Raw genomic sequence first — 25,850 nt, forward strand, 5'->3', positions numbered from 1 at the left:
TGAGCTGGGAGGCACCCGCGCCGGTCGTAGGCCACCCTGAGCTGTGGTGTGGCTCCTTCCAGGGAAGAGGGACGTTTCCTGGCTCCTCCTGCTCTGCAGACTGCACGCCGGGCTCCCCTCCTGCCCTTCTCCAGCCCAGGGGACCCCCCACCCGTACATCCCTCTGTCTCCTTAGACAGCGCCCCTGACCCTGCGCACCAGCCTGGGTTCTGGCCCCGCCTCCCAGAGCCACTCCCCCCGCCCCCCTGCTGGATCGGCCACCTTCTTAAGCCACAGCGGTTCATCTCCTGAATCTAGTGTTATCCTGGGGTTCAGGTGCTCATTCTTACTGTTTTAAGGAGTCTGTCTTTTCCTTCATATTATCAGCAAAATCAGTAAAGCATCGCCATTTCCCATGAGAAATCCACTGCTGATAATAACCGTATACTACTCATCATTTACTGGGCACTGATATGGAGACAGGAAAGAAGACATGTAGTGTCCATCCCTGGGTCCAGGCAGAGCCTCTGAAACCTTTGGGGTCTCTGAAGGGGAAGGGATCGTGTCTCTGTGTGCTCAGGAGATGACAGGGGGCTGGGGGCTCCTGCAGAGCCTCGGGGTGAGGGCTGGTTGCCAGAGGAACCAACCAAGTGATCAGGGGTGGAACTTTCAGCCCCACCCCTAAGCTCCGGGGAGAGGGACTAGAGGTTGAGTTCATTGCGGAAGGCCAGTGATGTCACCAGTTGTGCCCAAGTGATGAAACTCCTAATCGAAGGAGTACGGAGAGCTCCTGGCTGCTGAACCCTGTGGAGGTACTGGGAGGGCGGCCCTGGAGAGGGTACAGAGCTCCGTGCCCCTCCCACCGATGTTGCCCTGTGTGTCTCATTCATCTGGAGGTTCCCGAGTTGTATCCTTTTACAATAACCCAGTAGTCCAGCAAACAAATTACTTTCCTGAGTCCTGAGCCACTCGAGCAAATTATCAAACCTGCGGAGGGGGTCATGGGATCCCCCTGTTCATAGCCAGAAGGTCAGAAGCACAGGTGTGTGGAGGTCAGTCTCGTGGGACAACTCTGAGCTCCAAACATCTGGGTTCAGAATTGCTTAGGGTGGAAAGCCCACACCTTTATTGAAACAGCAGTGCTGTGAAGGCAGAACAGAAGTGAACAGTAGGGTTTTTTTTTTTAAGTATCTACTTCACTCTTGGCAATATCTTAGAGATGCCTGATATAGTCTCTCTATGGTTCTCAACTACTTGGAAAAATAGCTATTATGACGCCAGTTTTGCAGAGGAAGGAGAGCTCACGCCCCACAGCACCTGCAGCGAGCAGGTGCGGAGTCTGAACCCCCAGCTGGAAGCCCGCAGCAGGTCACACCTCGCAGGAGGCCTGTGCGCCCCTCATTCAGACAGGGGCTGAAACAAAGCAACCCTGTGCTGGGTGTGGTGGGAACCGAAACATTCTGATGGACACCCACCCGCTGAGGCCAGGGTAGAGCTGGGGACATCGGCTGTGGACAGAAATGAACGTGCTCAATGACTGGATTTCGTATCTGCTCTGTGTTTTATAACAGACATCAATTTGTATGTGACATTTTCTTATTCACCTGTAACTACACACTTGACTTCACTCTTTCAGAATTCTCATTCTCTTTCCATAAGGGAGGTTATCTCTGTTTTCCCCTGCACCTCAGTTACCAGAACTTTCTGGTTGGAGGTAACCTTATAATAAGATACAAACAGAACTAGACGGAGATGAATATTGAGGCAAGAGTCCAGAGGCTGGAGGACAGACAGTGAGCCGAGGCTGAACCTCTGCAGACACAGAGGAGCCTCGACAAAGCAATTCTTAAGCGATACAGCCCGAGCTCTCTGGACTGGACATTGGCCCTGAAGGCAGTCATGCCGTGGAGGAAACCAGTTCAGAGACAGCCATGTCCTGTTCCCTGGAGCCTGCAAATGTTACCTCATTTGGAAAAATGGTCTTTGCAGATGTGATTCAAGAGTCTTGGAATGAGGAGATTATCCTGGATTATCCACTTGGGCCCTAAATGTCATCACACGTGTTTTCAAGGCAGAGGCAGAGAGAAAATTCACACACACACACACACACACACACACACACACACACACGAGAAGGCAATAGAAAGATAGAGCAGAGAGAGGTTTTAAGGCACTAGCCTTAAAGATTGGCAGGAGGGACCACAAGCCAAGGAATGCTGGCAGCCACCCCGGAGTGCAAGGGGCCAGAAGCAGGTGTTCCCCAGAGCATCCGGAGAGGGTACCACCTGCCTACACTTTGATCTCATCCCAGTGATGCTGGTTTTGGAGGTCTGGCCTCCAGAAGTATAAGAAACTAAATTTCTGTTGTTTCAAGCTGCCAAGTTTGTGGCCATGTGTTGTGGGAACTAATATAAGCCCTTAGTGCAGGCATGGTGCACAAGCAGGGGAGTGCAGAGAAGATCCCTCCACCAGGTCACAGAGGCGCCAAGGCTTAGAAAACCATGCGGTTGGGGTTTTCTCAAAGCATCTGGCAAAGGAGTTTTCTTTGAACAGCACAAATTTGTTAGTTCCTAAGGAAGTTTAGAGCCAAGGCCATACACATACCTCAGCAAGGCAGAGCTGTACTTGTCAGGGCTGGGACCAGCGGTGTGAGTCTGGATGCCCTGCCTCCTGGCCACTGCCCATATGGTCCCTGCCCTTCTTGGGACTTTGTGGTTACTTGACATCTCTTGATTTCTCAGTTCTTAGAGCAGCATTGTTAGAACAGGGAGATGATACCTCTTCCCCTCCTGGAATGCTTCTTAAGCCGAGTGCATGGATGGATGCAGCTTGTGCATTCAGAGCAGAAGTTTGAAAGGCACCAACTACACTCCCCCTCCCACACAACTGGCCACGAAGCCTGGCGGTTAGAATGGAAGAGCTGGGCCGCCGTGCTGTGCAGTCCCAGCACAAATGTGACGTCCGGCACCCTGGTTTCCCGGGGAGCGGATGATCATTTTTGCAGCGGACACATCAGCATTGCACTGGAAGGGAGGAAAACAGCCCGTCCTATCCCCCAGCTCCTGCTCTCATGTTGCAAACATGGTTTCCTCCAAACAATCTGAAGAACACGCTTAAGGAAGAAGAGCGAAGCATAAGCAACCTGACTGTTCTTTTTACATCTTTGTCCTTTGGTAGCATTTTTTGCTATTTCAGCCATTTTCCCCCCTGTCTGATATGTACTTATTTCCAAAGTTCTGAGTTTCCTTGAGGCTGTTTCTGCACATCGTTAATGCCTGGGCCCAGAATATAGTCAGTCATTAAACATCAACAAAGTGAGCACGTCGAGCTCAATTGACCCAGCTCAGACCTCAGGGCGCAGCCTCCAGAGAGAGATCATTGATCCCAATAGTGTTTTTGTGACCTCAAAAGTAAAATCTTTGCCCTGATTTTTGTTTTTATATGCAAGGTCACACACACACAGTTATTTATGTTTAAAATTTGATGCTTATATTTAGGAGATTGCTTGACTTCGGCTAACTAATTTTATTGGAATTTCATTTTTAAAATTCATTTTGCCCTTGTGTTGTAAATGTATGCCTTTCTGTGGATCCATTTTGTTTACTTAATGCTTCGGGACTAAGGCTTTTATCAGAAGTGACGACTAGCAGTCACCTTCGGTGCGTCTCTGATGCTGTTCATTTTGGTTGGAATCAATGAAGGCTCTTTAACTTTGTCAGAGATTTTGACACCTGAAAACGTTAACTAAACATAATATACAACAGGTACAATTTCTGAAATGCATTCAGAGGAAGGATATGATAAGCTAAATGGAATTCCAGGACATATTCTGACTTCGGGTTAATTTAGAAAAGTTCTTTATGGTTGCATTTCAGTTTTCCAAAGTATTTATGAAATAGTCCGAGGTAGGGAGTGGATATTTTTTCCAGGTAGTATTTGAGGAGATAAGGATTCAGAGAAATTGGATGTCATGTCCTAGGGTAAATGGGTGGAGAGGAAAATAATAATTTTGAAGAACCCCTTTTCCTCCCTCCCTTCCTTCCTCCCTTCCTCCCTCCCTCGCTCCCTCCCTCCCTTCCTAACCCTCCTTTCCTTCCTAACCTTCCTTCCTTTCTTCCTTCCTTCTCTCTTTCCTTCCTCTCTTCCTCTTTTTCTTTCTATCTTTCTTGTTTTCCTGATGAACCTACAATGAGCACCATAATCACCCAAAGTCCACAGTTTACCTTAGAGTTCACTCTCAATGGTGTACATTCTGTGGGTTTGGACACATGTATGCTGACATATGTCCATCCTCTGTGCTGACTGTCCCTCTCTACTCCCCAGGCCCCCACCCTGTGCAGCCACTGACTTATACTGTCATCATTCGTCCTTTCCCAGAATGTCGTAGAGTTGAATCACACAGTATGTAGCCTGCTCAGATTGGCTTCTTTCACTTAGTAATATGCATTTCAGGTTCTTCTTTGTCTCTTCGTGGCTGGATAATTCTTTTTTTTTTTTTTTTTTACTGTTGAATAATATTCCCTTGTCTGGATGGACCACAGTTTATCAGTTCACCTGCTGAATGACATCTTAGTTGTTTCCAAGTTTTCACAATTATGAATCAAGTTGCTATAAACATCCATGTGCAGGTTTTAAGTGGACTTATATTTTCAATTCCTTTGGGTAAATACCAAGGGGCATATTTACCCAAAGGAGTTGAAAACCCTCTCTTCTTCAGTCTTTCTGTCTTGCCACATCATTTATTCTTGTTAGCAACCCTGTTTGGTAGATATTTTTATTCCGTTGCATAGGTGAGGATACTAAAGTCTTCACAAAATATTTCCAGGTCATTTAGCTGTAAGTGGGAGAGTCTGGATTTGAGCCCAAATGGCCTGCTGAGGAGTCTGTGCTGGTCCTACCGCATGCTGCTGCCGCCCAGGACCTCCGAACAGACACGTTCTCCTTCTCCAGCCAGATCCCCACATTTAACATATTTCTCACACATTAAGACACAATGAAAATGATATAAACAAACAGAAAAATCTGACCCTAAAGTTAAATCATGCATGCAAATTCACAAAGAGATTAAAGAAAAGAAATTAGACTAACTTGTGTTTTTTAAGAATAATGAGTAATATAAATGTCGATGACTTTGCTGATATTATTTGTTTTTGCAAGCGTGGTCCGGTCATTGCCTTGGGTATGGATTTCAAGTCGCGACATCTTACTGTGTCACTGAACTCTCACGGTATCTGAAAAGTTCATGCCGGCCCTGCGGTCACTCCCCTCCCAGAATGATTTCAGATACCAGATGTAAACTTACTTATTTCTGGGTTATAGCCTTCAGTACTAATGTGTTTCTACGTCGAATCTGACATTCTGTGTCCTTTCCCAAATGCGTATTTTAGGAGATATTTTTTTTTAAAAATACTGATAATCTAAAAATAATGAAACATTCTGATAATCTTAATATAAGAAACATGTATTACATGGTCAGTGGCTTCCAAGATAGAGTAACCCGTCAACAAAATAATTCTATGCAATTAAAGTGCATCTGATTCCCAAAAGGGGTCATTTGAGTCTCTTCTGCCTATTGACTTGTCTCTAAACTTTGGTTTACATCCTGGCTCAATAATCTGCACTTCTGTGCCTGCTTTCTCTTTCAGTGGTTGAGTTGAAAAAATGAAAGTGTGCATATATATGAAAAAGTATATATATATGTATGAAAAATATATATGTACGTATATGTATAAGTGTATGTATATGTATGTGTATGTATAGGTATAGGTATATGTATAAGTATATGTATAAGTATGTGTATGTATAAGTATCTGTATGTGTATGTGCATGTGTCTGTTGGGGTTGTGGTGACCTCTGACATTCCGTGTGTGTCTGCAGGTGGTGGGCAGGGGAGTGGGAGGCGTGTTCGGCCACGTGCGGGCCCCACGGCGAGAAGACGCGCACAGTGCTGTGCATCCAGACCATGGGCTCGGACGAGCAGGCTCTGCCGGCCAAGGACTGCCAGCACTTGCTGAGGCCCAAGACGCTCCTTTCCTGCAACAGGGACATCTTGTGTCCCTCGGACTGGACAGTGGGCAACTGGAGTGAGGTGAGTTCAGGGGTTAAAAGGGAAACTGGCATTATTTATGTCTCTTCAGCCCCGCCCATTCCGCATCATTAACCAATCAAAAGTGACCCTAGAGAAGATGGCACCGTGGCCAGCGTACCGCTGGCCTGTTTCCTGCATCTTCCACTGCCCAGAATTCTATTCTGCTGTCTTTTGTTCTTACAGGACCTTCCTCTGACGTTTTCCAGCGATCAGATACCTGCCAGGGGTGAGCTGGACCCTGCTGGCCCGGCTCACAACAGCTCGCTGATAAATCGTCAGGGTTTCTGATGGCCTGTTGTTAAACCATTGGCAGCAAATCAGGGCTCCCTCCCACCCCAAGAACCAGTTTGGTAAACATTTACCAGAACTTACGTTTCACTGGCGCTACAGCGTGAAGTGAGACCAAGGGTTGCTGCTCAAGGGTGGAAAGATGGGTGTGCACCTGGCCCTTGAAGAGGCCTCTCAAATTGTCCATCTTTTCAACACGTGCCAAGGCCAAACCGACCAAGGTTCAGGACCTCTACTGCTATTAGCCACATGCATTCAGATGAGTTTTGCATTGTCCCAAAGTTAATTTGATCTAATTCTCTGAGTGTAAATAGAAATTAGTGGGCTAGGTCATGAACACTCCCAGGCTTCCATTGTCTTTGGCTCACCTTGGAACCTGGTACGATCAAGGCTTGTGTTCCCAGAGTCTGTAGGGGAGTGGACCCCTTCTATCTCCAAGGGTCCTGGAGTCTCCAGGGCCCCCACTCTGCATCCTTATGCACATTTCAGCCAACGACCTAAAGAATGACTGGAAAACAAACGGGTTTTTAAAACCAACAGGAAATTTACAGATGGATGCCGACTTCCTACAGGCTTCCTTTGGAGGCCACATACTTCCATAATAACACTGCCATTGACCAGGATATCCGAGGAACTCCCCTGGGAACCCACCCCCAGAGCAATGGAAAGCATTTGGTTCAGGAGAATGCCACAGAAAACCAGTTAGAGCTAAGTCTGGTGGGTAAGGGAGTGACGGGACCAATTTGGATAAAATCTTTTTGTTTAAAAAGTGGTATTTCATTTGCTTTTCATCGTTTATGAAGGTGCTCTGAGAACATTATCTGAAGAGGAATTTGAAAATTTGTACAAGCAAAGGTACCATCTCCGAAGACAACATTAAAAACAGAAAACACTAATCTGGATACAGCCACTTTGATAACCTATTTTCAAGACCCTATTTCATTAGCTCATAGTCACGGTTTAGGTTTATTTAGCTTTTAATCCCATACAGAATGCATTCTTGGTCACATAGGTGAAAGTTTTTCAAAAAAATGGCCAGTATGGTCCTGGCAGGTTTGGCTCAGTGGTTGGAGCATCAGCCCACGGACCAAAGAGTCGCTGGTTCAATTCTGGTCAAGGGCACGTACCTCAGTTACGGTTTGGTCTGTGGCCCTGGTCGGGGTCATGCAGGAGGCAACCAGTTGATGTGTCTCTCTCACATTGATGTCTCTCTCTCCCCTTCCCTCCCACACTATTTGAAGATAAATAGGGGAAAATATCCTTGGATGAGAATTAGAAAAATAAAATGGCTAGTAGGGTCCCTGTATTGTAAGAACTTCCTATCAAATGTAGAGATAGGATAAAAAAAAAGAAAGAAAGAAAGAGAGAAAGAGAGAGAGAGAGAGAGAGAGAGAGAGAGAGAGAGAGAGAGAGAGAGAAAGGAAGGAAGGAAGGAAGGAAGGAAGGAAGGAAGGAAGGAAGGAAGGAAGGAAGGAAGACAAAGGTGTACATGCAAAGAAAGCATACCTGCAAACTAATACAGGTGCACTATTGATGGGTGCTCTGATTCATGTGCACATATCAGCCATAGTCCAGAACACCCACCCTGCTATGTCCAGGAGATTTCAGGGTGCCTCTGGTTGGCCTATTAGTCCATCACCAACCTAGACAGAGAGTTGTAAATCACAGTGCTGTTGAAATAAGGCTGAATGGGTATTGCGACTGGTCCATTAAATCTGTTTACCAGAAACGTTTTGACTGCATCCAAAACGGTTAATAATTTGACTTGTCATGTAGAATTTTCTAATTGGCAGAGTCTTCATGCTTTTTAAAAGAACTGCAATTACGTATTTGGCGGAGGAGTTCTTTTTATTGTGTTCATGTTTATGGGGAACAAAATGATGTGACTTAACCCGGGACAAAGGACCAAAATGTTAGCATGATGTGACAAGTACTTGTGTCTGCTGTTCCAAATACAGGCCGTGCAGAGTGTGTTGTTAGCAGACAGGGGATCCAGTTTCCAGCTTCCACTTTATGGAGCAGAGCAGAAAGGCTGAGCCCTGCCTTCCTTCAAGAGGTGCTGTGGGCACAGGGCCCTGTAGTTAAATCAGCATCAGAATAACTGAGTGGCTCTTTCTTTCTTCCCTCTGCTGTCTTGCCAATGGCTGTACCCATTAGACCTCAATTTTTCAAACACTCTATTTGCTGGAATACAATGAAATGTTTTTGACATTCAAACTATGCTCAGCTACTTTTAAAAGAGAGATAATATAGTGATTTTTGCTATAGATGCATAGTCTTTATGGTCTGGGTTTTACCTTGAGATTGACATTAATTCGCACAGGGTAGTGGGTGAGCAATACTTGCTCATTTGGTCTGCACTGGGCTGTTTGGGTCACAATGGATGAGTCTAAAGCGCTCATGTAACTGGGCCAAAAAAATAAAAAACGAGAATGTGAGGCTCCTAGACTCCTGTAGAATGGCCCCTCCTGGACTGACCCAGGTGGGAGGGAGGAAAGGCAAATCCATGAACTGCCCTTCTCTGTCAAGGGGGGTCTGCTAGCCCAAGCAACCAGAGAAGGGCGGGCTCAGCTGTGCCAGTGGCCAGAGGGGGCACCTAGTGAGGGCGAGAGGCTGTTCCCAGGGGGGGCTTATCTGCCTTCTCTGATCAGCCCCTCCACCTCTCAGCTCAGGTTTTCACCCCCAATCTCAGGTTTCAATAAGACTCTTCTCCTGGTTTTGCCCAACCTACTTTCTGGGCTTGGAGGATAGGGAAGGGGAACTCTCTATGCTGTAAACAAAGACAAAGTATCAAGGTTTCTGTGGCTCCCGTTTTTACTAGGTACACCACTCCAGGGACAAGCCTTGTGAGAGGCAGCCAGTCTAGTGGTGAAGGACATGGTCTCGGGACATGAGTTTCTGGGTTCAAATCCAGGCTCTGCCACTTACTGGATAGGTGAATTTAATCTCTTCGTGGTTACTTCTGCTTTTCTGTGGCTTGTTTTCTCCATCCATAAAATGTGGATAGCAGCAGATAGTACTTAGACTCAAGGGAAGTGATGAGGATTAAATGAAATAATACTCCTGAAGTTCTTACTGAAACAGTGCCAGGCACGCAGTGAACTCTATGCATGTAATTATTTTTAGTGAAGTGAATAGATGGAAATAACAGTAATGCCACCCATCATTTGTCCAGTGCTCTCCATACTATGTAGTTTGTCTCATTTAATTTGTAAAATACTGTGAGGTGATTAGTTCATTAATCCCCTATTTCTCCTGGCAGTTAGAGTCATCGATCTGGTGGGAGAGCAATTTTTCTAGATTTTCCAGCCCTAGTTGTATGGCCTTGAGCGAATGTTGAACCTCTGTCAGCCTCTCCCCCTTTGGAAAGACTGGCTTATTGTACGGCTTGCAGATAACCATGGAGCCCTTCACACCGTGCCGGGCAAATAGCGACTGCTCACTAAATGGTAATTTTATTATCAGGCAAGAAGACAAGGGTCTATTTCCCATGCTGCTCTGATTTTGTGAGTCTGTCCAGTCAACGGCACCCAAGTATCCTGATGAAAGTATCTGTGGACCCCACCTGTGGGGGCCATAGATCAGTAGCCAAGCTCAGGAGTGCACAGAGCACTCTGAGCACGGGGCTGAGGGCCTGCGCGAATGTTAGCGGCCGAAACAAGGGCTCAGGCGTTGCTTCTAGTGACCAACAGACTCTGCCAAATCAGAGTCAGTATTTAATTACATGTCAATAGCAAATGCATATTGGGCACTTAGTATATACTAAACTCAGTGTAGTTTTTAACACAGTATCTCACAATGGCTTTATGAAGTCCCATTTGTACAAGTGAAAAAACTCAGGCACAGAGATATTTGGAAACTTTTCCAAGGTCACACAGCCTCCAAGCATAGAGCGAGGATTTGAGTGCCCTACAGAACGTGCAGGGAACACTGAGGAGGGGTCCCTGCCATGACCCCGTGTGTAGATCAGTACCATGTTATAGGGCTCACCTAACACTTTGTAAAGGGTATGTCCTACCTTTGGTTAACTACCCACCTTAAATTTCAGGAAAGGTCCTGGATCTACATACATGTGTGAGTATCTAGCTTTTAATATGATTCTACCTGACACCAGCAAGTGACATGGAGCTCATGGTGCCTGGGTGAGACTGGACGAGTTATAGTGGGCAGTCCCTAAGTATACAGGGAAAGGTTCATTAGAACGAACTCAACAGATGTCAGCGAATGTATAAACATCTGATATTAATGTAATAGTATCAAAACTCTAGGAAAGATATTACTGCTCTCTCTTTAGAAGATTAGGTGACCTATTTAAAACTTTGCATTCTTTATGAATTCACTATCCGACACTCCAAGCCCAAGGAGACTTCCTTTATCCTGCCGTGGTTTGTATGTTCAGTCTGTGGAGGGTCAGCGGTCGGTCCTGAGCCTCAGCAGGTCTCCGGGAGATGCATGTTTCCGTGAGTGCAGAAGTAAAAGATACAAATGTAAAGTGTAAAGGTCTCAGCTGCACAGTTCAGTTTCTGCTAGGTCTGCCCGGTTCGCTGTCAGCCTGAGCATGAGAAGCCAGGCTCTTTGTCTCGGGCACTGACAGCTGTCTCTCGTTTCCAGTGCTCTGTTTCCTGTGGTGGTGGAGTGCGGACTCGCAGTGTCACGTGTGCCAAGAACCACGACGAGCCTTGCGACGTGACAAGGAAACCCAACAGCCGAGCTCTGTGCGGCCTCCAGCAATGCCCGTCTAGCCGGAGATTTCTCAAACCCAACAGAGGCACCGTTTTCCATGGGAGAAAGCTGCCTGCACCTGAGCAGGGCCCCCTAGAGCCCAGCCCGCCGACAGCATCCAGCCCCAGCGCGCTGACCTCACCAGCGGTGCCTGAGCCCGTGAGCGCAGGTTCTCGGACAGTCAGCAGCCCGGGGCCTACCACAGCCTCCACAGGAGACCTGGGTGGGGCCCGGTGGCAGACTCCTTCCACCCAGACTGAGCTGGACACCCGCCACGCCACGGCCACTGCAGCTACTTCCCAGCCCATCCTCACTGCCTGGGCGCTGAGCACCCAGCCAAAGGCAGAGCATGTTTCCAGTGCAGACCCTGGTCCTACGTCAGAGGGAGAGCCTTCAGCCACCACAACCAGTGGTTCCGAGGTGTCATCTTCCAGCAACGCCGTGACCTGGCCGGTGACTCCATTTTCCAGTACCTTAAGCCAAGAGCCAGACACGGAGGCTCACAGTGGCTCAGGGGAAGACAGTGAACCACCCGAGAACAAAAGTGAAAACAACTCTGTGCTATGGACAAAGACCGCGGCACCTGGAAATGACACTTCGGTGGGAAGAAGTCCTGAAATGCCACTTGGACCTCCGCCAACACCTTCTATCTGGGGGACATCCTTGTGGCCACCGGTCAGCACAGTGACTGGTCTGCTACCCGCTTCTCTCAGAAACGGTACACCCAGAGCCGAGGGGGTGTCCAGTGACAGGCCAGCTAACACTTCGCTCCCTCTGGGGGGAGACCACCAGCCAGCACCCTCAGAAAAGCCGGTAAACCACACACCCCCGGAACTTCCAGGCCACGTGGATCTGACGCAGAGTCCTGGACCAGTCCTGACCGAGGACGATGCCACCAGTCTGATTGCTGAGGGGTTTTTGCTCAACGCCTCCAACTACAAGCAGCTCTCAATGGACCGCGGCCCGGCCTCCTGGATCGTGGGAAACTGGAGTGAGGTAGGAACTCCATCTCTTACCCCGGCCTGTTTCTGTCTGAAAAATACGCAGGGGTATTGCATTCCTGTGCAAATTTCTAAATGGGCTTGTATAAAATACAGTCTAATGTGGAGTAAGCATGAAGCAATCAGGTTAATGCCCTCAGCTCCCTCTTTACCTCCCTGACTCCACAAATGAGGGGAAAGTCTCCAGGGAAGAGAAGAGATGTAGTGAGATAGAGTGAAAAGAATCTTGGATCAAATCAAGAGGTCTGGGGCAGCCAGCTCTGTTCATCTCTCGGAGCCTGTTTTTCATTTGCAGAACAATGAGCTAGTGCAGGTCCCTCCCAGCTATAAACTGCGCTGATCCTGTGCTGAAGACCAATGGAAAGGCCATGTTTCATTCAGAAAGCCAATGTCAGAGACCTAGTTTAAACCTGTCAAGTAATAACAGTTAGAATGGGAGTCTAACACCACATTCTTTAAAAGAATTCTAGCCCTGGCCGGTTTGGTCCAGCGGTAGAGCATTGGCCTGCAGACCAATGAGTCACAGGTTTGATCCCAGCCAAGGGCACATACCCCGGTTGCCCTGCTCGCGTTCATGTTTCTCTCCCTCCTTCTCCCTCCCTCTCTGTCTCAAGATAAATAGAAAAGTATCCTCGGGTGAGGATTTAAAAAAAGAAAGAATTCTGTAGCTCACTGTATCAATGATTTCTTTTGGGTGTGTTTCCTTGTGTACAAAAAAATCATTTTGGCTTATTAAAAGAAATAGAATACAGAGGGAGAAGAAAACACACGATGAAGAAATGTTGGCCCCTATTTTCAGGCTTCAGGAATTTGGCTAGGCATCTGTTTTTCCATTCTAGAACTAATTCAGTCCTTCGAAGCATCAAAATTATTTCTCACCCCTTTGCATTTCAAAAGCACAGTATATGTACTTATGAAAAATAATTTGACAACTCAAAAGAGGACTTAGTGGAAAACACACCTTTCCTTCCAAAAACATGGAGCATCCCTGGAGGACACATAAAGAGACTTGTTGTCTTCCATCCTTAAAAACAGTCTGGACAGTGTGTGACCCTTGAAGACTCAAAGCCAAAGAGAACATATTATGGAAACTGAGGCTACTAGTTGATATGTGGTACTTTGTTAGTTAATGGAGATATAGTCTGAAAGCATCTGCAATTAAAGACACCGTGTGTCTTGAGAAGCATACAACAGAATATGAAAGAGTAAGTGGTAAAAGGCATTGATATGGGATTGATGTCAGAATAAAAGTATGACGTGTACAGTGTGTATATGTAATTAGAAGTCACGCGCGCGCGCACACACACACACACACACGAGGCTAGGTGATTATAACAAACAGCCATACATGTTTATGGTTCACTGAAACAGGTTGATTTCTCATTCACATAATAAGCCAAGGTCCTTCCAGGTCTCAGTGGCGGCTGTAGGGAATGGTGCTCTGGTCCGCGCAGCCATGTGGGCATCCAGGCTGACAGTGGCTCTGCCACCCTCCTCGCGATGCCCTGGTGTCACCATCCCAGGCTCAGTAAGGGAAAGGAGCACAGAGCTACTCCCGTAGGGAGTTTCAGGAGCCAGGCCTGAGAGGGACATCAGTCGCTTTGGCTCACACTCCACTGTCTACAACTCAGTCACACGACCAAGCCAAACTGCAAGGCAGCTGAGAAATGGAATCCAATCGTGTGCCCGGAAAGAAGAGAAACATGCTTATAGTGAATAACTAGCCTCTGCCGCCGGATGACACGGCCCACTTCATGTTTCAGGCAGCTCCTTCTGGAAGCGGTGAGGATGGGGGGTTTGGGAGGTTACTGCAGCGGTCTAGATGAGCCATGAGAACTATGACAAGGATGCTTAGGGTGATGAGGGGAAGATACATTCAGAATACCTTTAGAACTCAATATCAGTAGGACTTTGGGAATAATTGATGTGGGGCGTGGAAGGAGAGAGGAAGAGGGGAGTCTGTCATGACAATTCTGTTGGAATCTGTCTGTTGGGCGGTGCTCCTATGAACTGAGATACTGGACATTTATAGGAAGATTGAGTCTTAACAGAGACGACGAAAGGAGGGATGATGAGTTCAGTGGTAGATCGAGTTAAATTGGTGGTACCTCTGGGATATCCAGATGATAGATGTTTGTGTGTATGGGTCTGAGGTTCTTGGGAGAGGTGAAAACTAGAGACAATAGTAGAAATTAATGAGCAAGGTCAGCAGGTAGAAGTTAGAACCTTGAGAGTGAAGGAGGCCACCCATTGACCTGTAGGATGCAAAGAGGAGTGGGCGAGCGACGGTACCCTAGGAAACACAGCATGTGCAGGACCCGGTTAACAACAAGACCCCGTGTGGGAGGCTAGTAAGGAACAGCTAGTATTTAAGGCGTAGACCAATAGAGATTGTGCCATGGACGTGTAGGGAGATAAGGACTGACGTGGACCCGATGGACTTGACAATCAGCAAGTCACTGGTGACTGTGGGGAGCGCAGTGTCTACATTGAAATGGAGGGAGATGCCAGACTGCAGTGCACAGGGAAGGCTCTTCAGGAAACTGTCACAGTCCTAGGATGGAAGAGTCCCCACAGCAGGACTGTTAATAAAGGACAAGCCCTTCTCAGTCCACAAGTCAATACAAAAGTTTTATTAAAAGGTGGCATTAGGATGACCCAGAAGTTAGTTTCTTTTCCCCTCCTCTCATCTTTTCACACAATCCCTGAATCCCAAAGCAGTTGTGGAATTATTAAATTTAAATATGGTCTAATGTTTTGATCCTGAAGATATTTCATATGTGATAATTCATTGATAAATATTAATTGATTCTATGAGAAATTGTTATATCCAAACGAATTAAACCAAAATAAAAGTACACATTAAACCTGATGACTAGTTTGAGCCCAGAGGTTAATTGACACATTTTGATTATAGTCTAATCAAGATGCACAGAATTAATTCTATCTCAAATGTCATTTTTGATTTTGACAGAAATAAACATTGTAGTTCACCAAACATTTGGCATCCTTGGTGCAGCCATTGAGAGCTACTGATTCCGGGGAGCGAGGCTGGAAAGGGGGTGGGCCCGAGTGCAGGGTGCTCGAAGCCCCTAGAACAGAGTTCCGCATTTGGCAGGGGCTTCCGTCTCGGCCAGGCGTGGGGCCTGCTCCCTGTACGCAGCTTCTGAAACAGAACCTGTAACACAGAATTGTCAGAGAGGATCAGGACTCAGAATGAAAGCTCTGGGTTTTGAGTTTCCTGTCGTCCCCAAGTGTTTATTCTGCCGATTTCTGAAGCTGTTTCTTTAGGACTCCCCCTCCCTGTAATGTCATCAGCCTCCTCCCAACCACTACATCTGAGAAACCCCAGCATCACCACTGACATCAACCTGCTCCGCTGCTGAAAGAACCCTAACGAGTCAGTGTCACCCCATCATTCTGTCCTGTCCGGTTTATTTCCTGTTAGCTCAGGGCCTGGTGTTTTCCGGTCTAATGGTAGGAGGCACGTGGGAAAGAGTGGAGATGATTTTGTTACAGTGAGGGGGCGCCTGCTTCGGGTATTCCAAGCCTGGGAGCCAAGGGTGACAGAAATCCTGCAACACTGAGGAAGTCCCTTATAGGAAGCATTGTCTGGTCCAGAATGCCACTAGCACCCCAGGGGTGGAGCATGAAGGACCCTCGGTACGACCCTTGTTTAGGGCGTCTGCTGGACGCCTCCTAGCCGGTCTGTGCACGTCCGGTCCCTCCCTCTCCGTGCTTCCCACACGTCCTCGCAAGAGAGGCCGGACTGCCACATTAGTCTTCCAAAGGAACCTTCTAGTCACTCCAAACTTCTGCCCACAACTCTTCAATGTCTCTTCACTACATATCAGATCAGGTAAAATCCACTCTGACATCCAAGCGGACTTCGCAGCGTAATCCGACTGTCAGCCTTTCGCCTCTTGCTTTTCATCACCCACCTGAAGCTGCCATAAATCTAAACTCAGTTTCTCCGAACCCTCTGCCCCTCCCAGTCCAATGCCTTTACTTAATTACTTAATTAATTTAATCCTCACCCGAGGACATTTTTTGCATTCATCTTCAGATAGAGCAGGAGAAAGAGAGAGAAACATCGATGTGAGAGAGACACATCGAGTGGCTGCCACCCACACAACCCCAACCAGGGCCGGGGACAAACTGCAACCGAGGTACATGCCCTTAGCGGGAACCGAACCCGGGTCTCTCTGGACCGCAGGCCGACGCTCCAACCGCTGAGCCAAATCGGCCAGGACCAAATGCCTTTAATTTTGCTGTTTCCTCTGTCTGGAATTTTCTCTTCCTCCTGCTCTGCCCTTTTAAATCCTGCCCGCTCTCCAATGTCAGCCTTTGAGCTTCTTGCTCACTGAGCCTTTCCTCATCCTGAAGGTCAGAAGTAATTTCTAACGTTGCTCACGTTTGACTGCCGTCTCCCTCGCCTCGGGCTCCGACTCCGCCCTGCGGTGAAGGGCTGTCCGCATCCCCCGTCCCACCAGCGTGTTCCTCTAACTCTGACTTTGAAAATGAAAGGCTGGATATAAAAACCAAGTGAACACTATAAATAGACAAAAGGCTTGAAACCAGACTTCTGGGTTTGAGTCCTGGCTCCATCACTAACTGTCCTCACTGCACCCCAGTGTCCTCAGCTATTACATGAGGGTGACGGTGACACGTGGCTCAAGTGTTAGGAGGTAAAGGGAATAACTGTGCAAGGCGCAGAGGAGTGTCCAGCACGTGGACGCATTCATGTTCGCTCTGATATCTGTTTCCAGGACAGGAGACAGGGATTCTGCAGCATGCCGGGTGTGGCTCTGGTCTTATTAGGAAATCACCTCTCATCCGATGGCCTCTTCCTTCAGGGAGCCCGCAGGCCAGCCAGTTAGATACGGGCTCTGCAGTCACGGACATGGGAGGGACAGCAGCCCTCCCCGGCCCTGCACAGCGGTTCTTGCGTGGTGCAGCCCTGCACGTCCGTTCCGGTGCCGGACGCCCTGAACCTGCTGCTTGACCCGTAAATCGGTTCCCATGTGGTCACTGGCTGTTTCTGGGACAACGTGAAGTTGTCCCTCAGCCTCCTCAGAGCTCCCTTTCTCTCTGATCCCCCACTTCTGACAATCCGTGGAATCCCATCTACTCTTCTGCGTTCCCTGGACTTCCTCCTGTCGGCTTCAACTTTGGACTGTTGTTTGCTGCTTAAATAGAGACTCAAAAAGGAACGAAACAAGTGTCTGCTCAGGACATCTGAGTCCGGCAGGACAAGATGTGGAGCCCCAGAGACCACGTGCATTTACTTGCAACATAGAGTGGTGAAAAGAACTATAGATAGCACTTGAAATTTACTGTGGTCAGCACTAGCCCTTGAATATGGTCTTCCTAGCTCCTTTCCTGGGTTGGACAAATGTCGCGTTTTTCTCCATGTTGTAATATGAAATGAACAGTATAGTGTCGTATGACCTTGAGCATGGCTTCTAAGCTCTCTGGGCCCCAGGTATCTGGAAGGTGGGACTCGTATGCTGACCTTGCAGGTGAGTTGTGTTTAGGAGGTGACATCTGTAGAGCACTGGCCACGTGCATGAATCAGCTCCTTGGTCCTCACAACAACCCAGGGAAAGCGGTCCGAGTGTTTTCACCAGTTTCACAGGCTGGCGAAGTTAGGAAACTGCAAATGATCACATGGTTAGCCAACTGCAGAACCATGATTGTACCCTGCATCTCAGGAGGGGATAGAAGATGTAGGAAAGATACCTGCTGTGTTGTATCGAGTGTCTATTGCCATAATGATGCTAAATAAACAACCACAACACCTCAGTAAACATTTATTTTTGTCCATGAGTCTGTGGGTCAGCTGGGAGGTTCTGCTGTCTGAGCTGAGCTTAGCTGATCTCAGCTGGGCTTGTCACGCATCTGTGGAGAGTTGGCAGAAGGCTGGCCACTCTGGGAGTGCCTTGGCCGGGTCACCGGCTCTGTGTCACATCCTACAGCAGGTTAGCCAGCTTTATTCTCATGGCAGAGACGGGGTCCAGGAGAGAGGACTGAAGCAAGGCCCTTGGGAACTGGCACATCCTCCACCGCATTTTATTGGCCAAAGTCGCAAGAACAGTCCTGATTCGAGGGCTGGGGAAATATGGTCCCCTACCTGGCCAGAGGAGCTGCCAAGTCCCATTGCAAAGGGCATGGGTGTGACCCACGGGGGCCAGCAGCAGTCAACGGTCAGTGCACTCTAGCTGTTATTATCTCTCTTGTAGATACATAGTATAGTACTGAGGAGAAGGGCTAGGAGCTTGTGAGAGACACACCAAATCCCAGACAACTTTGAGGAGGAGGAAGAGAGATTAGCTCCAGGAGCCAAATGAAAAGAAGTGATGACCTGGGCTGTTTTCTACTCTTCCCGTTCTATGATTCCTTAGTGAATTTATCTACCTAGGAACTCTGTCGTGTTACATACGTGTCATAACACAGGAACTTGCACAAAGTGAAACATAAAATTGTATGGAAACTGAGAATGCAGCTAGAGAAATGTTAGGCTGGTGTTTATTTATAACTCATCAAAAGATTCTTCCAGCCCTGGCCGGTTTGGCTCAGCGGTTAGAGCGTCGGCCTGCGGTCCTGAGAGGCCCGGGTTCGGTTCCCGCTAAGGGCGTGTACCTCGGTTGCAGTTTGTCCCCGGCCCTGGTCGGTTGTGTGCACGTAGATGTTTCTCTCTCTCTCTCTGTTCCTCTCTCTCCCTCCCACTCTACCTGAACAAAGAATGGAAAAATGTCCTCGGGTCAGGATAAAAAAAAAAAAAAAAATCTTCCAAAATGTCACAGATGGAACTCCTGCCCCATCCCTTTTTTATTAGCCCAGAGCTGGGTCTTACGTGTCCAGAAACAGCCCCTCCTTCTAAGGATGGGCAGGGGAGAGGGGATGCAGGTAAAAGCAACCACAGGAAAGAATCAGGCACGTAGAATAAAGAAATTGTAGGGGGAAGTGGGTGTCGTTTTCAAGGTGACCCCAGGCTAAACCTAAATTATAAATAAACTAAAGCACCGTGTGAGAAATGGGCTGTACCCGTGGCAAATGGTGGCTGGTTTATTCACCAGCCGTGGGGCAAGTCATGGAAAGCATCATGTTGTAACATCTTTCTAACTCCAAGTGTGGGCTGAGGACCCCAGCGTCTGCATCGCCTGGGCGCTGGTCAGACATGCGTACCCTCCAGCCCTACCGCTGACCTCCTGAATTGGAATCTGCATTTAACCAGGTGTCCCTGTGATTCCTAGGGACACTCGAGGTTGAGAAGTACTGCTGGAACAATGTCCTACTGTTTTAGAGGCAGAAAACCCTAGTCTTACTCCTTGGGCAAGCCAGCTTTCCAAGCCTGGGTTTCCTGTAGCAACACCGCAGTGTGTGATGGACGGGGCTAACTGGGGCGTCACTGTGGTGGTGTACAGCTGTGGGGTACGGATGTGAGGTAAGAGGCAGAGGCATGGGTCTCTGTCCCCTCGGGTCAGCACTGGTGTGAAATGCGGGCCGTTTCAGTGAGCTGCAGAGACTGAGAACTCCTGATGGCAGGGGGCCATGGAGCGTATCTGAGGCAGTGGCCTCAGCCCCTGTTTTCTGTCCCCTGCCACAGTGTTCCACCACATGCGGGCTGGGGGCCTACTGGCGACGCGTGGAGTGCAGCACCCAGGTGGAGTCCGACTGCGCGCCCATTCAGAAGCCTGACCCCGCTAAGAGATGCCACCTCCGTCCATGCGCGGGCTGGAAAGTGGGAAACTGGAGCAAGGTAACTTAGCAGGCTCAGGGTGTGTGTGTGTACATCTGTGTGTGTGCATGTGTGTGCATGTGTGTGCGTGTGTGTGCGTGTGTGTGTGTGTGTGGTGGGGTGGGGAGGAAGGTCTTATTTAAGCATTTGCTAAAAAGTAGCTTTCTCTCCTCCCTTCTTACCTCCCTGCCCCCTTCCGCCTCATTTCTTTGATAAAATCGTGGATATGTTACCAAACGCCCACTACTCTTGTATACAACAGTCTTAGGACAAGTCTTAGGACAAGTCCAGAGTGTTTATTAATCCACCTGTCCTTTCCTTTACCAGGTAAGCTAAATTTGTGTAACTAACTGCTTGTCCAACAGGCAACGCTACCTCTAAATTACTTAAATTTAGCATTATAATTAACAATCACACATTATCACATGTATAATTAACTCATGGCTCAGCGGCTGCTCACAAAGCAAGCATTACGTGGCGTCTGCCGGACGCAAAGTGAAAAGGAAGCTGAGCACGGAGAAGAACTTGATCTTTCAAAGTGTATTTCTATTACCGATCTTTTGTGCTTTTATTGTCTTTGCTAATCAGGCTGCGGTTACTCATTTTATTGTGCCGTCTGCAAAGTTCTTGTAAAGGCTGCATCAGGCTCTAGAATTGCCTAGCCTCGGTGCTTTGGGGCACGAACCAGGCCGATCTGCCTGTCACCTGGATGGGGTGAGCCAGCCCCTGGGGGGTATAAACCGTGTCTATGACACTGGTCAGCAGTGGGGTTGAGACCCACCTGGCAGTAGGCAGTACAGGGGTAGGAGCCATGCATACACCTGTTTGCAAAGCACACACAACCCGAGATGCCCTGTGGGCCCTGTCTTCTTGCTGGGGACCCAGAAGGCAGAAGTCTGGGGCGGGGGGCTGCAGTCCTCTAGCGGAGAGCTCATGTCCCAACAAGCAGCACTGCGAGGGGTCTCATTGCACGTCTCCGGCTCCCCTGGCAGACAGGAGCCTGGGACGTCAGTTACCTGCTTCAGGCTGCTTTTCCCAGCGGGGAACTCTGATCTTTCAGAAGCGGGGGAAGCATTTCTCCCTGGAACATCTCTTGGCCTTTCTTTGCTGCCCGCCAATCTCCTTCCTGTCTGCATACCGTGTTTCTTTCAGGAATGATCGCTGGCTCTTGTTTCCTTCTCTGCCAACTCAGCAAACTCAGGGTCCAACGAGGACGAAATGCTTGGCTACACATTCTCTTCATTATCTAGAGAAATCTCAAGAAACCCCTCCTAGCTCTGAGCAAGTCCTAGAGGTCCACGTTCCCACCCCTGGGACTAATCCTTCCCATGGAATCCCAGTTCTCGGAAAGGAAATGCATGAAATAGCTCACACTTCGCACAGGTCACCGCACTTACAATCCTGGGAATTCCAGCTGGTGGAAAACCCTGGTGAGAGACCTGGATCTTCTCTGGGGCAGACCCCCAAGGGAAGCCCTGCTCTGCCTGCGTGTCCCTTCCCTGGCTCTGGGTCCCTCTCCCTGGCGGCCGGGGGTGGGGGGTGGCAGGTACTATTAACCCCGAAGCACTCCGAGTGGTTCTGTAGACGATGTCTCCGACATCCCATCAACTTCTGCCAGAAGGTGGTCACCACCACAGCTAAAATCAAATCCTCAGTGACACAGTTCCTCAGTAAAGAAGATGTCTCTTTCCTCAAGATAATAGATACACCTACCGTCAGAGACGCTATTTAACTGCTGTAGTCAATTGTACTGACTTTTGTTTTTTCAGACTAACGGATATTATGGATATTGCATACATGACTTCTGTTTTTCCCAGGAATATCTGACACTGATGGTTAAGAGAGACTTCATTTTGACTTCCACTTTACTAACCAGGTCATAAGGGTGTCTGAAGTCCCGACCACGCACCAGGAAAGACTCGAAGGCCTGCCTAGTTTGACTGTTCCACCAGGACTTTTAACATCACTCAGAGGCAGATCCCCAAAACCTAGAGTAGGAAAGTGAACCCTGGTTTTGCCTTTAAATATTGAGGGTTTAGATTCTGCTAAATGTGAATGAGACTTCGCATTCGGATCTCTAGTGTTACAAGGTGTAGAAGTAGTTTTCCAGAACCTCTTGTTTCCTCTTGATGCATCGATCTGTCCGGAACCAAATCAAGATCATAGTTCTCAGGTTTGTCCCAGAAACATGCGTGGGAAAAGTAGTTCTACAGAATTGAAGCAGTGCTGATCAGACACATCTGGGTTGGCAGCCCCCTTGGTCACTGGCCAGCATGTGACACTGTGTGACACTGGTCCATCCATTGAACCTCTTAGGAGCTTTAGTTTGCTCCCCTCTGAAAATAAAGTATAGAATATGGCCTCTACTTACCTCATAGAGTTGTCATAAGGATCAAGAGAGAATATTTGTGTGTGGCTAGTGTGGCTCAGTGGCTGAGCGTCGACCCATGCACCAGAAGGTCACTGGTTCGATTGCTGGCCAGGGCACATGCCCAGGTTGTGGACCAAATCTCCAGTGGAGGGCATGCAGAAGGCGGCCGATCGATGTTCTCTCTCATCGATGTTTTCTATCTCTCTATCCCTCTCACTTCCTCTCTCTCTCAAAATCACTAAAGGGAAAAAAATTTTTTAAAAAAAGAATATTTGTGCAACAACTTTGTAAATGGTAAAAGACTGTTCAAACGAAACCCTGGGCAAATTCTGAGCTCTAGGTAAAGGTTAGGACTGGCTTTTACGTGTTTACTAATAGCTGGCTTCCGGGGGCAGAAGGCCTGTGGACAAGGGACAGTGGAGGAGTAAACCCTGTCACCAAGCAGCTGGCTCAAGTAAATGTCCACTCCCCTGCCCCAAGCAGACAAGGTGCTCAGACTGTCCTTGAACTTTGGAGGACTTGTTACCTTGGGCCCTGGCATTTGCCAGACACCACCGCACGTCCAACATTGCAGAAGAGCTTTAGAGAAACAATTCAATTTTTATCTAATACGGAACCTCCTTGACAATCCCCGCTGTGGAAACAAAAGCTGGGAGCATACACCAATGATGAAGTCACAGGAAGAGAAACTGAAAAACAATCCCACTTACCATCGCAGCAAAAAAATTTAAGACACCTAGCAATAAATTTAACCAAAGAATTAAAGGACCTATTTGCAGAAAACTATAGGACACTGAAAAAAGAAGTTGAAGATATAAAAAAGTGGAAGCACATACCTTGTTCATGGATTGGAAAAATTACCATCATTAAAATTTCCATATTACCCAAAGCAATCTATAGATTCAATGCAATCCCCATCAAAATTCCAATGGCATACTTCACAAAACTAGAACAAATACTTCAAAAGTTCATATGGAACCAAAAAAGATCCTGAATAGCCACAGCAATCTTGAAAAAGAAGGACAAAGTCAGAGGGATCACAATATCGGGTATTAGAATTATACTACAAAGCTACTGTAATGAAAACAGCCTGGTACTGGCACAAAAACAGATATATAGACCAGAGGGACAGAACAGAGAACCCAGAAATGGACCCAAGACAATATGCTCAATTAACATTTGACAAAGGTGGCAAGAGCATACAGTGGAGTAAAGCCAGCCTCTTTAATAACTGGTGTTGGGAAAACTGGACAGCTACATGCAAAAAAATGAAACTAGACCAACTTACACCATACACAAGAATAAACTCAAAATGGATAAAAGACTTAAATGTGACTCATGAATCCATAAAAATCCTAGAAGAAACTGTAGGCAACAAAATTTCAGACATCATACGCGGCAGAATTTTCACTAATACATTACCTAAGGCAACAGAAACAAAGGAAAAAATGAACACTTGGGACTAGATCAAACTAGAAAGCTTCTGCACAGCAAAAGATACATTATCAAAATGGAAAGGCAACCCACTATATGGGAGAGCATCATTGCCAATGATATATCAGGTAAGGGGTTAATTTCCAAAATATATAGAGTACTCATACAACTCAACAAAAGGAAGACAAAGAACCCAATTAAAAAATGGGCGGAGGAGCTAAATAGACACCTCTCCAAACAGGACATACAAATGACCAAGAAACTTATGAAGAAATGCTCATCATCACTAATCATCAGAGAGATGCAAATTAAAACAACAATGAGGAATCACCTCACACCTGCCAGAATGGCCGCCATCAACAAATCAACAAGTGCTGACGAGGATGTGGAGAAAAGTGGACTCTAGTACATTGCTGGTGGGAATGAAGACTGGTGCAGCCAATATGGAAAACACTATGATGTTACCTCAAAAAATTAAAAGTTGAATTGCCATTTGATCCAATGATCCCACTTCTAGGAATATACCCTAAGAAGCCTGAAACACCAATCAGAAAGAATATATGTACCCCCATGTTCATAGCAGCACTATTTACAATAGCTAAGATCTGAAAACAGCCCGTGTCCATCAGTAGACAATGGATAACAAAGCTGTGGTACATATACACAATGGAGTACTATGCAGCTGTAAGAAAGAAAGATCTCTCAACCTTTGAGACGACATGGAGGGACCTGGAAAGTATTATCCTCAGCAAAACAAACCAAGCAGAGAAAGACAAATATCACATGATCTCACTTTTTTGTGGAATATAATGAACAGTCTGAAGAACAGGGTAGTCCCAGAGACTTGGAAGTAGGGTACAACCCCCAGAAGAGGGAGTGGTGGGGGGAGGGAAGAAATAAACCACAGAACTTATGTGCATGTACGCATAAACGATGGACATGGACAACAAAGCCAGGGACGAGGTTGGGGGGGATGGGGAGGAGGGTGTCTGGAGAAAAAAAAGAGAAACATCTGTAACAAAAGTAAAGTAATAGATTGCAAAAACAACAAAACAAAAGCTGGGAGCTTTCACATCACTAACAGTCCATCATGCAGCTGGTGCTAAACATTCAGTTCTAAGAAAGCACCGCCTGGAGGCTGCACCCTCAGTTCAATGACAGCTTTGCAGAAAGAAGGGAAGCACTGCGCGGCAAACGCGCACATCGATGGTAAGACACGTGGCGTTTCAGAACGTTAAGATCTGTACAACGAATAAAAGGGACTCTTTAGCTCGGCCGGTGTACCTCAGTGGTTGAGCGTCCGGCCATGCACCAAGAGGCCCCTGGTTTGATTCCCGGTCAGGACACATGCCCAGGTTAGGGGCCCAATCCCCAGTGAGGGGTATGCAGGAGGCAGCCAATCGATGTTCTCGCTCATCAATGTTTCTATCTCTCTCTCCCTCTCCCTTCCTCGCTCTCTAAAATCAATAATAATAATGGGGAAAAAAGTGACTCTTGAGCTGGAAGAAGAGCAGTATGTGACACAGATGAGCTTGAAAAACCCCCAGTTGGGTTTGACACCAAAACTATGCGTCAGCCACAGCTTCCTGATGGAAGGTTGTTCCCGCACCTTCTGAAGCTTTGTAAACCGGTGACCTGACAACCCCTTTATTATCTTTTGGAGAATGAGCATCGCCCCTTTCATAATGAAGTCTAAGACATCATGGTTATCTCTGAAATGAATACTTTTACATTTTTCCTTGGAATGTTGTCTTCCCACCCAGGCAATGTTGCAATTTCGTTTTAGCGGCAATGGACTCAATCTATAGCTTTCCTGGGAAAGAAGAGAAACGGGCAGCCTTTCCTGGTGACCGTGCGTGTCACAGATCTGCTGACATGTTGGCACACATTCTAGTCTTCCTGCCTGACTGCACGTCTTGGCTCCCTGTTTATTGGACTTTACAGATGGTCAGTGGCTATGCTACATTTTAGGTGTGAATTTTTACAAATGAATTAAATAGGGCAAGAGCTGCTATCTTGCTAAATACAAACAGCCCCCAACTTCTATCTATCACACGTTCCCAGGGACATATATTAAAGTCCAGTGTGCAAAAGACAAAACATAGAATTACGGGTTACAGGGAGTTTCTGTCCTCAGAAAGCGAGAATTGAGTAGTAAGAACGTGGATCACATACTGAAAATCTCTGTGTTTATTTTGCTCTTGATATAATTTGTTGTCTGTCTAA

At 47.4% G+C, this 25,850-nt stretch overlaps 1 protein-coding gene across 1 annotated transcript in view; it reads left to right on the forward strand.

The window, feature by feature from the left end:
• The window catches only part of ADAMTS12 (ADAM metallopeptidase with thrombospondin type 1 motif 12), a 262,620-nt gene that overhangs the window by 215,507 nt on the left and 21,263 nt on the right, over nt 1-25,850 (forward strand). Inside the window, exons 18-20 of the mRNA XM_036280361.1 lie at nt 5,857-6,067; nt 10,967-12,073; nt 19,688-19,840. Of these exons, the coding sequence (XP_036136254.1) occupies nt 5,857-6,067; nt 10,967-12,073; nt 19,688-19,840 (1,471 nt within the window). The remainder of the gene's footprint in view (nt 1-5,856; nt 6,068-10,966; nt 12,074-19,687; nt 19,841-25,850) is intronic.

The sequence above is a fragment of the Molossus molossus genome, unplaced genomic scaffold, assembly GCF_014108415.1.
Source record: "Molossus molossus isolate mMolMol1 unplaced genomic scaffold, mMolMol1.p scaffold_m16_p_3, whole genome shotgun sequence".
NCBI classification, from domain to species: Eukaryota; Metazoa; Chordata; class Mammalia; order Chiroptera; family Molossidae; genus Molossus; species Molossus molossus.